Source organism: Coloeus monedula (genome assembly GCF_965178545.1).
Source record: "Coloeus monedula genome assembly, chromosome: 2".
Lineage (NCBI taxonomy): Eukaryota > Metazoa > Chordata > Aves > Passeriformes > Corvidae > Coloeus > Coloeus monedula.
In genome coordinates this window covers 50,996,230-51,014,570 of record NC_138782.1, presented here as the reverse complement: position 1 = coordinate 51,014,570, position 18,341 = coordinate 50,996,230, and the positions used below count along the sequence as shown (strand labels likewise).

The 18,341-nt window shown below is 36.7% G+C and overlaps 1 protein-coding gene across 1 annotated transcript in view; it reads right to left on the bottom strand.

Moving 5' to 3' along the window:
• The window catches only part of FMN2 (formin 2), a gene marked incomplete at both ends in the record, with an annotated part of 150,867 nt that overhangs the window by 61,249 nt on the left and 71,277 nt on the right, over window positions 1–18,341 (bottom strand). The window contains one exon of the mRNA XM_082302427.1: window positions 4,183–4,244. Within this exon, the coding sequence (XP_082158553.1) occupies window positions 4,183–4,244 (62 nt within the window). The remainder of the gene's footprint in view (window positions 1–4,182; window positions 4,245–18,341) is intronic.

The following is an 18,341-nucleotide window of genomic DNA, read 5'->3' as shown; positions in this document are numbered from 1 at the left end:
GTACTTTAAATTCTGACAGAAAAGAAATACTGTATCTTTTGCACAGCTATTATTGAAGATCATTTCTCAGAAGTTTTACCAGCTTCCTTTATTGTTAATGCCTATTTATTCTCTAATTTACAAATGGATAATTAAAATAAGCTTTTATATTGCCCTTCAAATTTGTGTCAAGAGAGAACACATTCAATAAATACTTCTCATAAAAGTAATTAATCTGATTGCATTAGCACCTCCTTGAATGTCACTGATATTTCTTTCCTTGAATTTTAGCTATATAAAGCTATATAGCATCCAAATTAGAAAAAATAATATAATATACTAGAATTTGCTTTAACCATATCTAAAATCAGACAGCATAAATCTAACAGAAATTACTGCAAAAATATTCTGCTTCAGTTTAATTATTTTCCTATTTTTTTCCAGAGTATAAATTTAGCCTGTATTTGGTCTTACCAAAGTTCATAACGGCCCTTTTTCAATCTCACAACATAAATCTTATCCATTTCCTGGTTAGCTTTTTTTTTTCCCTTGCAACAGAACCTTAGCTCTGAGTTTGGATCAGTTTAAATGTATGCAATTTTATTTTTTGCCAAACTTGACTTTAAAAGTTTGTGTTATATATTTCAAAAACATCAAGTGACTTGTCTAAGGAATTTTGTCAACAGTAGCTGGAACAACACGGATATACAGAGATACCACAGTTAATAATAAATATCATATTCTTTTGAAGCTGGATCATCAGAACTCAAGTACCATCTATAGGCTCTGCCAAAAAATATTAAGACATCACATTGTCATTGCTAGTTAAAAAAAACCAAAAAAACAAAAAAAAAACAAAAAAAAAACAAAACCAAAAAAAATCACAAGAAATAACTGACAAGATGGTTTGAATCTTAGTGGCAGATTCATGCGCTTCAGACTTCTGGATGCCTTTTATTCTTGCAAAGGCATTTTGAGGTTTTTGAAAGCATTGACCTAAATCTTTTAAAGGCAGTATGAACAAAACTGGGAGCCTAATTGTGAATGTATGCATGTTTCTTTTGTGATGTGAAAAGAATTGAAAAGGGCAAATTCATAGATGAAAGATAATAATTTGACAGCATTTTTAATCCACTTTTATACAATTGTTTTCATGATATAGCAAACATGCAAGCAGAAGCAGACATACCTTGTTTCAGTGATACTTTAGCTACAACCCCAGCTGCTAAGAGGAAATCTGTTTTCAAAGTAAACATTCACTTATTTGCTGATCAGTACATTTCTCATCACAACCAATATGTCCTAACCCCATACAGAAACTTGAATGGATTTTACCTGCCTTCTCTCCTAATTACAGCTGACACCTGATAGCGTTGTTATTAGAGAGTTTGTAAAAGCACATTTAAGTAACACTTCCACATGTAGTTTTATCTATTAAGATTCTCCTATTAAAATAGTCTAGATATTAATACATAGCTAATTATCAACATATATTTAAACAACTCTTCACAAACCGAGCTACACAACCACATGTAAGAGCTATCTGACTGTACAGTACAATGCTGCAGTAACACAGTCCTTCTCACTTAATGCAGTTCAACTTAATAATATTAAATAAATTATTGAGGACTTGGGTCTTTGGTAGGGTGTGGGCTTCTTCATTTATAAAAAGTCACTAAGATATATACAATAACTTTGTGGTTTAACAAGAGTTTAATTCCTCACTAAACAGGAATTGATCCCTTGGGATTCTGTGGCTTTTGAAATTAGGGTGTGTTTAGGTTTGGAGACTGCCCAAATTTCATTCACATTTAGGAAGGGAAAGCACTATGCCAGACACATGCAATCAGAAAAAGATTCCATTCTAAAGGAAGACTGTAAAACAAATGCTCCCATATGTTCCATACAGATCAAATAGAAAGACTGAGGACTGGTACAGTGGTAGCTAAATATCCAGCAAAAAAAATCTCAATCTAATAAATAAACCCTAAGAACTAAAAATTAAGTTAATGGCTACAAAGTAAACGAATGCTGCAAAATTATTCCCACTTACAACACAGGATGATATTGAGAAATAAGGGAGGAGTCAAACATGCCAGGCTCTCTGGTACCACCCATTGCTTACAACTGTTATTGAACAATATTGCTATAATTTATGAAGCTAGCAAGGGAAGAAAATGCAAGGTCTGAAGTGTTTTGACAAAAGGCTGAAAGGAAAAAAAGAAAACAAAAGTCAACTAAAAATAAAGCTTCTTTCAAGACACAGTTTTATCAAACAGAAAAATCCAGGATTAAAATTCAGGTCCCCTTATAAAACCCTCTCCAAGTAAACTGATGACTTTTCTTGTTCTCTGTTTGGTTTTTGGTTGGGTTTTTTGGTTGTGGTTTTGGGGTTTTTTTCTGTCTTGTAACCAAGCAAATATAATAAAGTTGGACTGATCTGTTTTCTATTCAAAGCAAAGAAATATATTAGACATTTGAACAACTTGAGTCTTTCCTGAGATTAACATATGGTGTTTTCCTTAGTCAGGACATTTCCTAGACATTTTCTCTAATAAGTGAAGGTAATTACAAAATCAACACAATGACATTTGGTTATTTCAATGAACTGCAAATTTGCAAATAATCCATTATATTCAGATTCTGAAGTATATTAGAGATGACGTTAAGTAAACATTTGAAAATTATTAGTATATTATCAACATAAGAGGAGTATTTTTTAAACCAAAATAATAAAAAAATCTTGCTCACTATAAGAGAGGAAAGTATGCAAAAACTGATTATGACTGCAGTATCTATTCCATACTTCCCACAAGAAAAATCTCTCACATTCACACATATGTAACAGATAAAACTAATTCAATTTTTTTGCGTGCTAAAAACTGTATGGAATGGGATATATATTCACTTTATAAGGAAACAGATTAAAATTAATGTCAAATAAAATACCATAGGCCAAAACAGAAATGCTGTGGCACAAAGAAGAAAAGTGTTCATAGAGATTTGGAGGTTGCTAGAATAGGTTTCTCTTTTGACCATTATCTTCCTGAGCAGTGTTGAGTAACCTAGTTCTTCAGGGATGAACAGTAAAAGTCTTTTCTAGCTGTTGTGAGACTTCCAGGTTTTTTATGTTTTGTTTAGCTCCTCAGTTTTTCTCTAAAGTGGACTAGAGCTTACTATCTCCCTTTTTATACTGCAAAGTGGATTATTTACAGGGATTTCATAAATCATCAAATCATTCCAAAGCAGGTGACTAAAAGCTAAAGACTAAAAACCAAACATCTGAAAGGTGTTAAATTAATCAGCATTATCAAAACTACATGAGGGAAGTAAAGGACCCCACAGAATAGCATACATTGGCCTTCAATGCCATTCTGTGGCTCATGGCTTTGAGTCTCGTATTTCCAGGTTCTTTTGGAGTGCAAAAGCCTTCTCACTCTTCCCACAGATGTGTAGCCAAAGCCCCACATATCCAGGCAATGCACTCACAGAAAGGGGTAATGTTTGCTGGCCTCAGCTGAAGGCAGAAACACACTTCTGACATCCATGATTTTGAATTTTTTATGTGACTGGCCTTGTGAAGCTTTAGAACATGCCTGAGCATATTCTGAATCCCTGATTTTACATACCTAGAGGTCAAATCTCTCTGATTATTAGTACCAGACATTTATGAAGGCCCTGGAAGTTTCTGCTACTTTTTATTACATTACCTTAGAGAAATTCTTTTCCTTTCAAAGAGTTAAAATTATTTTGGAGCAATCCCTGAAGCAACAATAATGAAATGCTACAGTTTCACAAATAGAATGATTTCTGCTATCAAAGCTTTTTTTTTTTTCAATTGAACAGTATTTTTATGTCAGTGAAATTACGAAGTGATGGCAAAGATGTGGAGTGTAAGGTTTGACACCTATTGATCGAAGATTGCACCAGCCAAGAAAAAAAAAGGAGCAAAATTGATTTCTGCTTAGTCATTTAGACATTGATCATTTTACTTATGCAGAAATACACGCACTATGTAAAACACACAATGGCAATTAATGCAATATAAATACTTAAGTGTTTTCATTGCTTTGTGGAAAATAAAGTCACTTCAAAATAGGACTTTTTCTACAAGATTTCTGAACATTATTGATGCCAAGTAAAAATACCTTCACATGGACACACAATATTCCTACATTTTATGGACTTCCTTTGATTACTCACATTCTCATACAGGGCTTGCAGTGTCTCTAGGTCAACCACAGAGTTGTCCAAGTTCACAACAGCTGTAAAAAAAAGACAAAAGAAAAAAGAGTTAGTTGTTCAGGATGATAATCCAGCTGTGAAAGAAAGACTGGTCACAATACTCAAGAACAGTTTTATGACCTACTGGTCATACAGCTTAAGGGTTTTAACTTTACTAATGCCTTGAATAGTGCCGTTTCTAAGAGTATGGCTGGAAACCTGGTAGAGCCAGGTGTCAAGTGTTAAAGAATTCATCTCCCTCCCCCCAAACACACAAACATGATCCCACAAGTATGGCCATAGTCAGAGATCAGAGATAAGCTTTACATCAGACTTTCATGGTCCAGCTGAAAGCATTATAAAAATTTGTAAATCTGCACCACAGCCACACACACATACACACTCGCACAACAAAGCTCATTCCTGTCACTGTTTGACTTCAGTCTTAAACTCATTAATCCATAAGTCAGCCAGTTAACTTCAAAACACCTGACAAGGGTCAAGTCTTCTATGCACTAAGCCGACACGTTTAGTACGGATACAAAATATGCCTTTCCTGTTCCCAACCAATTCTGGCGCCACACACATACTGTATTTTTTTCAGCATCAAAAAAAACCCAGTGGAACAGCTCAAAGACAATGATTTCTATCTACCTAACCTGAATTAAAAAAAAAAAAAAAAAAAAAAAAACATTAAGAGGGACACACCTTTAGAAATGGAACCCTGACTCCCCGTTTGTTTTAGAAACATTTCACAAGGCATGGGAAATATTTTTGCAACTACTGAAAAATTGTTCTCGGCTAATACAAAGATTTATTTCTCAAATAGAGCTTTTCAGTCTTCCTCTTACATATTTTTGCAAGCACTGTGACCATTCATTTAAAAGGTGTATAAATCCAAATTTCCTCATCCAGATTTTATATCTTGACATTTAGAATGTTGCATTAGAATATATATGATGGCAATGAATAATTTTTATCATACTATACCAGTCTTTTCCTACTTTGCACTTCATTAATTTGTACCCTTTTTTGTAATGGGCTCTGTGTGTGTGTGGTGTGTGAGTGCACTCGTACAATAAGCTGAATAAATTCCCTAGGTGAGATTAATCTAGAAATTGCAACATTGATCAGAGATAGAGACCCAGCACTGGGTTGCTTGTTGCCCTATAAATCCATGTCCTTAACTGTCACAGAGAAATTCTGTATACACCTGAAGACTACAGAATATAATTCAAGCTCATATGTTTCTGATTGCTCTAAAGCATCCAGAGATACCACTCTGAGTCTGGGACTCATCATGTTTCCTCTTTCCAGGCCTGAGACATAGTTTTAGTTGCAGTATAAGAAAATTATAAACAAAAGAGTGTTGATCTTGATTAAACTAAGCAGGCCACACTGTATCTCTAAGCAGGGCACAAAGCTAACTTCTAGGACTAAACAAAAAAATAATTTTAAAACTCTATATTTTTTCAAAAAAGAATGTATTTTTTCTATTTTTCCTTTACCAGAAAGCAATGTAGCAGATAATGCCAGTGTAACAGTTAACAGTTCAGGAAGCAACATGTTTTTTGTTTTCTTTTGGGGGAGGAGGCACGTGCAAAAAGCTGCTACTAATTATATGGGATATTTTTAAACTTCCCTCCCCCATCCAAGTGTAATAATTGTTGCAACAGAGACTTAAAGATGCCCTCTACACAAGGCACTGTATTATATATTGTATTTAATAAGATATTGCTGCTCAATAAGACTAGCTGTATGCTCAATAATATTGTTGCTCAACAAGACTAACTGTATGCTTAAAAACATGCCAAATTTGATTTGTAGAACTGGACACTAAAGTTTGCACGCAAATAGAAACTGGGTCTAGACTGGTTTGAGAGCTCTACTTTAAGACAACACTAACATCAAAGCCTATGTACAAACAGCTTTATTAAACCCAGGTTATATTATGAAACCCAGTTTATACCATCTAACATTCCAGCACTTTTATGCTTACTCAATGTTTTCATATATGGACACACTCACAACCCTTCAACTATTTATTTTGAGTTGCGGCTTCCTTCTCCCTACTCCACCCCCTTCCTTCCAGAGACCATCCACTCCTGTGCTAAGAAATTTAACATAAGTTCCTGCCCTGACTTTTGCTGAATGTTAAGATCACCCACGGATTACTCAGAGAGCAATAGAACACTCTTGTTTGAATGCTTGCAGGAGATAAGAGAACGCCTGGCAAACACAATGGTGCCAGGTCTGTGTACTTTCAACAAAACAGGTATGCAGAAGAGTGTACATACTTCAGGGAGCTGCTTAAATCAGTCTGAGACAAGGACATGGGGAAGTTAGATTCTAGGATATATCCTTCAAGTCTCCTCCTCCAAAGAGAAATACATTTCTAGATGTTTCATCTAAACCTGTATATGTTCATAAACACCGCCCTGACATCTCACTAGGATTTTTCCATACTCATTTTAGGTGCGCTCCCCCTGCTCTGAGGACTCAGGGTATGAGCTTCTGTTCTTTGCCAAACCTGCAGCATTGCCATACAGAACAAGATAGTTGGAAAAATAAACCAGAACTACTGCATTTTCAATTCCATTATCTAGACAATTTGAATTGAAAAAAACAATCATGTTTCCTTATGTAGCCAAGCTTACTAGCTAAACATGCCCCCTACAATCAGCATGACTACACAAACATCTAACCAAAGTATTCCATATGTGGTGGCAATAGAATGATGAAACACAGACAAAGATTAATTTCCTCGTATGAAAATATTTTTAGCCACGCTGCAGTTCCAGTACACTTTGATGCAAGTGACTGGAGAAGGGTTTGTATTAGTCTTGCAGTCACTGGATATTTTCACCCATGTCACTAGTTTAGAAAGTGATTTTTTCTTGTTTCAAAGTTAACACTGATATTTCCTGGCCTTGACTACTATGAAAGTGAAGACTATCTATTGGCTTTTGCTCTAATAGAAAGAGCTTTAATCACATCAGACCCAGGAATTCAGTTCTTACTGTCAAGATCTCACAGTTTTGTTATTTTCTTGCATTCCTATTGCCACTGCTGCCAATAAAACCAGCACTAGGTTGAAGCTAGCACTGTAAAATTATTTGATGTATATATACAAATACATAGATATGATTAAATCAAAGTTGAACCAAGTATGTCCAGATATGCACAGAAAAAAAATTAAAGGAATTACAAACCAACAACTTCTTTTTCTATTTAAGCAAGCCATGGTCAACAGATAGCTACAAAAAATCCACCCAGTAAAATGAGGGTTTGGGGATCAATCACAAATGATTACTTGATACTATAGAGGACAAAGAAGAAGAAATTTCAAAGGATTTATAGCCAAATTAAAGGGTTCAGGGAACTCTTGCTCGTCCTCACATTTCCTGATACTGTCACTGTTTTAGTCACAATCTGCATGGAAATCTAAACTGGTATCTTTATGGCAGAAATGATATCTTATTATCTAATGACAGAATATGGAAATTTTAGCAGAATGGAAGAGTTTCCTTTCAATTCTGTATTTCTAAAATATAAATGGAATAAAAAAAATGTATGCAAACTCACATTAGAAAAGCCAATTTAGGTACTAGCTGGGAGCTAGAAAGAAAAAAAAATGCAGGCAGACAGACAAAGATTCACTACTCTTATTAATATCAATTAATTTACAAGTGTAGAAGGTACATCCCTTGACAGGAGGATATGTTGCCAGTAAAAAAGTGAGATTAGGGCACGTGCTCATACTCAGAGGCATATTTGAACTGAGAACTGATGGATCTTCTTCCATATACATAGAAGACAATTTAGAACAGAGACACAATTTTAAAAACCCCAAACCAACAACAAAGCAAAATACAAAAAATAAACCAAACACAATAAATTATCACCACCCTCAAGTCTTCAGGGGAAGACAGTAACCAAGCCAACAACAAGATCAAAATTTTGCCAGCAAATGTACTCCTGAAGAGGAAATGTATGAGAAAACACCATTGGCAGCAAGCTGCATGATGCCCAGTGTATTGTCAGGAAGACTCAAAAGGAAGTGGCTGTACTTTTTCCTTTGTTAGACAGATCATTTCTGTTGCTATTCATGTATCTAGGAGCACACGAACTACCAGCTACCACTAAACCAAAGCCGACAGGCAATGCCGACACAGCTAACCCACATTTCCCTGTGGCTGTGATTCTAAATACACCAATAGCACCACTTACATAAAGTGTCAGAGAAAAGACAACTTCCTACAACTACCCAGTCCTTGGAAACTCTATTTTGTTTCAAAGTCCAAAACTTTGGAATTTCCTTTTTAAATGAAAAGGCCAAAATTCAAAGTTTCCCACTGAGTGGCATTTCAGAAAGAAGAAAAAGCGTTATAAACCAGATCCTTTGGATCCAAATTTTATGTCATAAAACTCTCATTAACACAATCACATATGGATGACTTTCAGAAAACTGGTATTCAGCTGAATTCTTAGTCTTAGGCTTCCATTTTCTCAGGGCAGGTTTCAAACCCCACTCCATTTCTCTGGCTTTTCCAAGTATGCTGCCTAAGATTTTCTGGCTCTGGACTCCGCCTAAAATTAAGTGTCTCCTTCTTGAAACCTTCTGGAAGCACCGCCGTCTCACAAAAAACTGACTAACCATTTTCCAAATCCTACTTGACTGATAACAGATCACAGTTTAAGTCCTCATAAAGAAGCAGTAGCTGAAGTAAAACCACGTCTGAACCCATCCTGCCCTACTCAGATCCATCCTTCAGAGAGACAAACAAGAAAACCACCCATCTAAGTCCTTCCTGCTGATTTCTACCTCAGCTGACTTCTCTGTGACTCTCCAAAAACCAAGGAGTATTGCTTCAAGAGGCCACTCCTTTTTTCCTCCGGCACATCTCTGCCTCCTGACTTTCACATCTGCTCTCTTTCTCCAGAAGAGCACCAGGAGTTTCTGGAAGACTTCACAACTTCTCTGACAAATGGCAGCAACAGATGGTCAGCACAGCAAAATACAAAGGCAGAGCTATTCTTCACTGAGTGAAGGACGTCCTGCTTCTGCAACAACTAACCACAGTACTCTTACCACATAGTTCTGTGTGTGGCACAGATTTGGGGGTTTCTCAGCTGTTACGCCCTTCATGAGAGCAAGCTTACAGGATACTAAGAGGTTACAACTTCCATAGTACTTTTACCAGGCTTTGATCCCCAGATATTTCTGCTCCAGTGAAATCATCTATACCCAGGAATATTACTGTAAGCTGAAGAGTGAAAGAAACTGAAAAGGCATCCATCAAACTTATGACAAAAAAATTGACTCTGTTGTTGTTAAGAATCTATATCAATATAGAGAACTGCAGAAACAGTAAGCTTTATATAATTAGTGTCTCAAAATTACTACATAATTTTGAGGCAGAACAGTACTATTAAAATTCATTCAACCAAATTTAATGGGATTTACAATTATTTTAAATTATCTAAAAAGTATATTTTCAAGAAAATAAAGGCACATAAGTAGATGAGTAGGATCAATGTGTCACTTTGAATTATCTTCCTTGAATTATTATTTCTGAGTTAATTAAAAACAATAGACTCCTCAAGAATAATGTACAGGCAGTAAATTGATAGAGGTCAAAATCCAGCATCATTAGAAAACTAGCATACTGGCAAATCTTAAAAAATGGAAAACTGATACAAGAAAAACAAGTCAGATAATATATAGCTTGATCAACTTATGCTTTTATCAACAAACAGAGAAAAAGAATAGATACAGAATGTATACAGAATTGTTCTGTGAATACAGAATGGAAGATTTCTCTGACAGGTGGCTTTGGGGGAAAATGCAAGAACACGACACATGCAAAAACAAGCAATCCATGAAGAAAAGTCTCAATGCAGACAACTTCATCAGGTTCATTGGAATGATGGACAGCTGAACTGCTCAATTCAGAAGTAGAAGAAAAAACACCTGCATCAATGTTCTCATCAACAAAAGAGCCAAGAGAGCCTAAGAAGAAAATCAAAGTGCAATGGCTTCTTTTGCTCCCAGTAAAGATTATGTTCGGATGTAATATCAAGCTACTTGCCAAGTAAACCCAGATTTACGTGAAACTTAAGATTTACATTTAAAAATAAACTAAACTGCAAAACTTTCAGTCTCTTACTGATCACACGGAAAACCCACAACTTCAAAACTTCATATCCTTTGGTTCTCTCCTCCTTCCCTCCCCCTCCCCCCCCTTTTTTTACTTTTTCCCCCATGAGACTTTTGGCATCATTCATCTGACATGGACAAGGTCATGTTTTTATCTGTAATACTTCCAACAACTTGACAACTGCTGCTATTCTCTTGGGATTTTTCTTTATCATTAGGGATAGAAATGTGTATCTCCAATGCAGAAAGTTAAATTCCAAATGGGCCTCTTTGAAATAAATGTTGTGTTTACAGAACAGTGCTAAGACCTAATGTCCCTGTGCTAATGGAAACTGCAGCAAACACACAAGAGTCATAACTGTATAACTTTTAAAGTTCCTCAGAAAATAAGCAAAAGAATTGTTAAACATAAACTGCATAACTAGCAGACACTATCCCCCCCTCCTGAAAATGGGTAGGTGGCACATGACTGCACTGGTAGAGTTAGCATAAATGAACAACTTCACATTATTACCTACCTTCCTGCCCTCAGTACCTGTGTGATATATTTATCTATTAGGAAATACTCTAAAATTGTCAGGATGAAAACTTTAAGTGCACAAAGCTCGAGGGAGATTGGAACTTCAGCACAAGTATATACAGCATGGATCAGAGGCAAGACACCACCTAGAACTGCTTGCACACAGTTTTACTGTGGCAGTAATTCACCTTGATCTAAAGCTTGTGTAAGAAACCAGAACAGAAAACAAAATTTCCAAGCAGAAGCCATGGATTAAGTTGAGCTGTTGCTTCAGACTGTTTTTAAAGGACTTAAGAATTTTAAATAACTTCAAGAACATGCACTCGCATTTCTAGGAAGCAATAAAATAAGAATAAATTAAGCATTAATATGTTTTGCAAAATGTGAAGAAAAAAAGTAGGAGACTTTGTTGAAAGGAATGAATCTTCGGCATGATTCTTCTCTTATAAACACAATTAAACTTTTAGAAAGTTGTCCTTAGCATTCCTGTTCCCTCACTTGTATCCCTAATATAAAAACTGTATCAACAGATCTTTTTTACATACATGTAAATATACATTCACACATGCAACAAAATATATCACCAGATTTTATATAGCTGTACATAGTTAATATAAACAATTACATTACATAGGTTTCAAACAAGTGCCTACTTTGTTAAGGACAGCAGTTACTGATTATATGAAGTCAAACTTCATACACCTATACAGTTTGTTTACAAAAAGTGTGCAAGCTCAGCTCATAGAGAACAAATATATTTTGTTTGACTCAGTATGTCGCCTCCTTGTCTAGGCATGAAAAAAAAAGTGGAGAGCAATGCTGTAATCCTTTCAGAATAAAATGTTTAAATACAAACATGATTGCCATTGTAGACTGTTTAATTTAGAGAGATTGTATTTCAGTTCTGGCTTTGAGAGGTTTGCTGATTTGACTATAGAGAGTACTTCAGTGCTTATCTTAATTGTTTAGATAAGATTTGTTTGAATTTGGCAGGTGAAAAAAACATGGGTGTGGGATATAGGAAGGTTGAGAAAAGACTGGCATTTTACCAGATTATGCTTATTTTAAACTACAGTGCATAGAGGAGCAAACAGTTTTAATGAACCTGCCAGGGGCTGGTCATTGGGGGGGTGGATCTGAAATGCGAGACAGACTAGCAGGATTCAAGATTTTCAACAAACTGAAAAGGATTACTATGATAACTCCCCAAACACTATTTAAGGCTTAACATAGTACACAAATGCAGATTGTATAAGACACATTTAAATAAGTTTAAATAAATATATAATTGTGCTTTATGATTATAGTAGGGGGGTGTTCTCTAGGCAAACTTCCTGACCCTTAAATGTAAAGTGTTTCAAGAACAGGATTTTTTATATAAAAATTAATATTGACATACAGGTGTATTTTATATGTAAGAATTTCTGTTACAGAAAATAAAATTGCTGCTATAAAAAAACCCCCAATGCTCTTGGCTTTTAATTTCAGTACCAGTTTGTACTAAGCTTTTTCACTTCCTGGTTAGGGCAGTACAGCATGCCACAGGCATTTCATTTAGAGGTTCTCAAAAGAAACCTTGTCATACCTGTCAAGTATATCTCTTTTGGGGGCAGACTACTGGAACATGATATCTGAGGAATATATTTTGGGGATGTTTACTTGTCAGTATGTATTTACAGTGTACGTTTAAACTGTACAAACACATCAGCTGCAAAGGCACATATGCAGTACATCTGGCATTGTGTATCAATCTGCCTGAAGACAGACATGATTTGTAGCTTTAAATTCATGAGTCAGGTGACATAAAATTTGGGTTTTCTGTGTGTTAAACTTTTCTTTCAGATCCACGTAGGCTCTAATGCCTTTCAGTCTCTGTTTCAATGACATTAAGACCAGGAGTTCCACAGGCTAATTGTGGTACCAGTGATGGTGAAACTGGGAGACATTAGCAAGACTTGTTTGGAATACAAATGAGCCTTCAGGCTTGAAACTAACTGAGGCTTTAAGTTACCTGTGGCTTTTTTTTAGTATCCAAACTTGCTGGCTTTTGATTTAATCCCACTTAATCTACTTCTATTAGAATACCTCACAGTAAACTAAGTCATGTCTAACTCTGGGAAGTGCAGTCTATAAGAAAAAGACAAGCTTTTCCTTTCTTGCTTTAGAGAGCTCATTCTAAATTATAAATTTAAACAAAATGCATGAGGAGGAGAAAGAAGATTTTTATTTGGAATTATCTGGTAGTGCACTGCTGTATTTGATTAGTATTTGAAAGTTATGAGGGCAGATACCTAACACACGTTATTTCTACAAAAAGTAGATTCTCTGCAGTAAGAAGCTAACTTGGGATTTTAGCTTTTTTCCTCTCAATTTACAACACAGTTAGTGCATAGTTAATGGAGCTCCCGGTGTGTCTGGTTGGCAATTTAGAACACTTACATTAAATTATTTGTCAACACTAAATGAGCTAAACACTGCCAGCATAGATATAAAAATGTAATTGCTCTTGAAACATTACCACAAACAAGAGAGTACCTTAGGCTTTCATAGGACTTCGTTCTCAGCTCACTGCAAATGAATATATCTTTATCAACATTGAAAAGAAAGATATTAAAAATAGTGATTAATCCTCAATGAAATCCAGGTGGCAATGCTAATGGGAGAGCTGCTCTTTCCTGAGCAGACTCAAACTCACCCAAAGAAGTGCTTCGACTGCACTCTGTAATCATCATCAATGACTAATCTAAAACTCTGAAGAAGTGGCTAGAAGTTAAAGCAATTTTTGGACTAGAGCTAGAACCAGTGTAGTATCAAAAAGACCAACAAAGGAGGCAGCAGAATAACCTCAAGAACTTGTTTATTGAATTGCTTGATCTATTTAACTTATATAAAGAAAGTTAAGAAGCAACATGATAACATACCTGCATGACAAGATATCTGAAAGTAGACAGCTCTGTAATTTCACAGAGGCAAAGCATGAAAGAATGAAGGGTATCTGTAAATTAATCTAGCAAATTCACTATGGAAAGAATCTTTAAAGTGCTAAAAGTGAGAGAAATTAACCTTTTGAACAACGTTTCATGGGATATGTTGACTTCTCCATCACTTAAAGTATTTCTATGAAATCCTAGACTCACCAAAGTCAACTGCAAAACTTTCAGCAACTTCAAAGAAAGCAAAAGGTTGAAGGGTCAGAATTTCAGCTGGAACTCAAGATCATTTATACTGCTAAAATGTTCATATTTATACAGACTAATAGTTTGAGGCAGAAACTAGCAGGCAATATTACATAGCTTGCCTTATTCAGCAGCCAGACTAAATGCTTAGAATGCTCTGTCTAAAAACCTAGACTTGAGCTGCATGTTTGCCCTTTGCTAGCTCTCTCTCAAAATCTCTACTAGTCTTCTGTAACTTCACCAAGCCTAAATCATTTTACATAGACTACATGGAATGTTGTTACCCTTTGATGATTTACAGCAGAAAGTACTGCAAGCTCTTTTAGCCATGAAGAGATGTATTATCATTCAGAAACAAGCTTTCCCTGCTTATGGTTCAAGCTAGCCAGTTGTGTGTGATACCAGTATCTGTACTAGCAGAATTAGCTAGAAAGCACAGCATGGAAATATACAGGGTCTCAAACATCATGCAAAGCAGGTCCTCATTTGCCTGTAATTGCTGTACAAGCAACCGTTTTAGTCACAACTCAAAATACAAGTTTCCTTGGTCAAGAATAACAAAACCAAAACTTTTGAGAGGTTTCCTCTCAAATCAAATTTCTTTCCTTCTGTCAAATGGTAGTAGTATCTCACTGAAATAAAATTACATACTCTCAATTTATTCTCCAAATCAATTTTTTTTTTTTTTCTCCTGGCACAGCAAAGTACATATTAGATGTTGCCTAGTATTCTACATGTCTGCCCTGTCTGATGTCTGGATAAACACACCAGGGATTTCATCGTATTAAGGCACGTTAAGCTTTTCACCAAATATTCTGAAGTTATAGTACTAAGGAGCTACAGATGCTAAGAAAGTGATGTAATGATCTTGTGATACCATGTTATAAGTGTGGTGGGATAATGAAAATACTGCAAAAAGATTTTTGGCTAGGTACATGACAGATGACACAGCTTTACTAATTCAAATCACAATACTGTGATTGCTGAGCGCAGACGAATGCCTGTATATGGTTTAAGTTCTACCTTTTTTCACACTCCAAAGCATTTTTCAAAAGCTGGTATTAATTCAAGGAAATAAGGGCTGAAATAACAACAAAACGAAATGCCCATGTACCCAGAAAACCAAAATACGCACATTAGAAGAAAAAACCCCCAAAAGTCATTTGGAACCACATATGTATATTTATTTCAGTATCATGAGTAGCTTTGGCCTACTGAGGACTGTAAGATTATGAGAGGCAATCGATATTGCTTCAGTTCAATGACACTGAGCTGTGTTTTGTGTCTAGGTAGCAAAAGCAATTGCAACTTCACTAAAAATCAGAAAATACTTTACACTGAAACAGAACGTAACACCCATTGCTTGGGGAGATCTCATGTGAAACAGCAGAACAGAAATTATCCTGATTTTTCATTGCCTGCGGATAACAACAGAACAAGAGAAAGAAGAGAAAGCAGTAAGTAGGAGAAATCCAGGTACCTCATAAAGTGACAGGTACAGGAACACCAACATACTGACTGCAGCATGAGGAACAGTGGGCACTCAGGCTAAGCAGAAAACCATAATTTCCCGGGCACTCTTTCTTACCCTCCCCTATAGTGGATGATGCATGGACACAGCAAACAAGCCACTCTACCATCTTCGCATCATGCTTTCTCTTCCTTACACTCGGAGCTACTGTTTAAAGGAGCTATTCCCTGCGTGAGGACTGTGCCCAGAGGCAGCGCCTCGCCGAGCCGCGAGGTCGAGCGCCTTGCCCGGCGCAGCCCGGGCGCCGGGACAGCGACTCCGCTCTGCCGGCAGCCGGGCCGGCGTCTCCCGGGAAGGGCGGCGGAGCTCCCCGGCGGCGGCAGCGCGGGCCGCTGTTGCCACCTGCTGCCGGCAGCGGGGACCCGGGGCCCGGGCGGCGCTCGGCCGGGCAGGCGGCGGCCCCGGCGCTCGGCGGCCCCGGGATGTGCGAGGGGCCGGGACGGCCCCGCCCGGGGAGGAGCGCGGTGCGGGCATGAGCGAGGGAGGCGAGGCAGCGCCGCGGCCCAGGTAAGCCGAGCCCGACGGGTAAAGGCCAGGCTGTGTGAATGATGTGTGTCCGTAGAGTTTCCAGGCATCTAACGTCTGCAAAGGGGAGATCTGTATTTACTGGTGGATGCCATGGCCGTTCCGAATGGAACAAAAGGACGATAATCAGTGTGACAGTAACAATGTAAGGCTGTACATGGTGCCATAAAGCGTTACAGCAGAAGAGAGGCAGCAAATACCGAAGGGAGCATTAGCCGGGTAAGATAAAGCAATTGGTTGTAAATACACGCCTAATAATAATAATAATATAAAAATAATAAGTTCAAGCCTAAATAGAAAAAACACAGTCAGTGACCTATTACAAACCATCCAAAAAGCATCTTAATAATGACTCCTAAATGGTATTTTACGATTTAGGTGTAAGACAGTATGCCACATAGAAAACATGCTAGTCTAAGGTTTAACCTGCTAACCATATTGTTTGAGCCATCTTTTGGAGTCTAAATTTTAGGTTAGAGTTATTACTAGTTATTACTCAAAGCAACTAAGCAGATTTACCAAAAGAGCTGAAGTAACACTTGATCTACTTCTGAATAAAGTACAAAACAGTTGGAGACATGAAACTAACCTTTAACGAAATTTCTCTATAGGACCAGAGAATTAAATTTTTAGGAGTAACACCATAACTTTAGATTTTACAACCAGAAATTACCTTAAAATGAGAGGATAGTTGAAAGCCAAAAAAGGTTGAAGGTCAGAAGAAAGCTTAAAGACACTTCATTAGAGGCACAGTGAAAAAAAAAAAAAAAGTCAATTGATAAATTTAAATACACCTTTTTCCCTCCCTTGTCTTTTCACACCCCCAATATTCCTACTCCTCAAAATCACGTATATGATTAAGTACAAGAGCATGGGGGACACCTGTAAATAAAAGATACTCTTCAAAAGTGGAAATCAGCCAAACAAGACAAAAAGCAAAGTCCTGTAAGTTCAATGTAAATTGGAGAAGAACAAAAAGGTCTAAACCCTACTTGCCAAATGCATAAAGCTAGTAATAAAACTGCTTTCAAACACATCACATGTATGAAGCCTGACAGGAAACAGCTGGGCACGCAGATAATCTGGCTGTAAAAAGAGCACAAAAGAAAGAGAATCAGAGAAGGTTAAACAAAGTATTTGTGTAAGGATTCACAACCACAGAAAAGGTCAAAGATGTTCTCAGACAAGTTCTGTACTTCTCAAGTGATATGTTTTGGGCACGGTCTCAAATTGAACAAGCTTCAGAACATACAAATGAAAATTTTAAGAGGATTCCCCAGATGATACTGGAAACTAGAAACCAGTCAATCTTATTTTTATGCCTGGAAAATGCCTATGTATTATACAGAAAAACAGGTTTTTTAAACATCATACAAATAAACCAATGTAATGAGAAAGCAGCTCAAAAAAAAAAAAAAAAAAAAAAAAAGAAAATCAATTACCAAAATGAATGTTTCATTTTCAAAGTAGAAATTTGTGGCGAAGAAGCCTTACTAGGACCTCTGCAGGTTACTGTGCAGTTTAATGAACATGAGGCATCAATGTTCTCAGATAGTAACACAACTTAAAAGCTGACCACAAACACATAAAAAAGGATCTCCCAAATATTCAGTGTCAGTACATGCAAAGTAGGTGGGAAAAAAAGAACCCAGACTGTAAAAGTCGTGTGATGCATACAAAATCAACAAAACTGCTACCCCAAAAAGACAGTCAGTTTTTTTCAGAGTTCTCTGAAAACATAAGCTCAAAAATTAGCAGCAGTGAAGAGTAAACAAAACAACAGCAACAATACAGAGAAAACAGAGCCTGAAAGAAGATGCTGTGACATCTTGGCACAGACATGTGGTGCACACAGATCTTGAAAGCAGCATGCAGAGCTAGTCAGTCACCTCATTGGCAAAGAGAAGAAAGAATCATGGACTGTAGATTGGTGACAACAATCAAAAGAACAGAAAACATGAATGAAAGCTGTTCCAAATAAACTTTTCAGTTTGAGGTGAACTACCTGCAATAAGATAAGAGACCTACAAAAATTACATAATGAGCGGTCAGTGCCACTCAGCTCTTTATTTTTATTTTCTGATTATCTACAGAAGAGATCGGGTACAAAGCTAGATAGATCTCCACTTGGCCAAATGTAGCAAAGTTTAAACTGATTTTTTAAGAAATCTGATAAGAAAAATACAGTTATAGGTACACTGAATGAATAAAAAAAGGGATTTACCA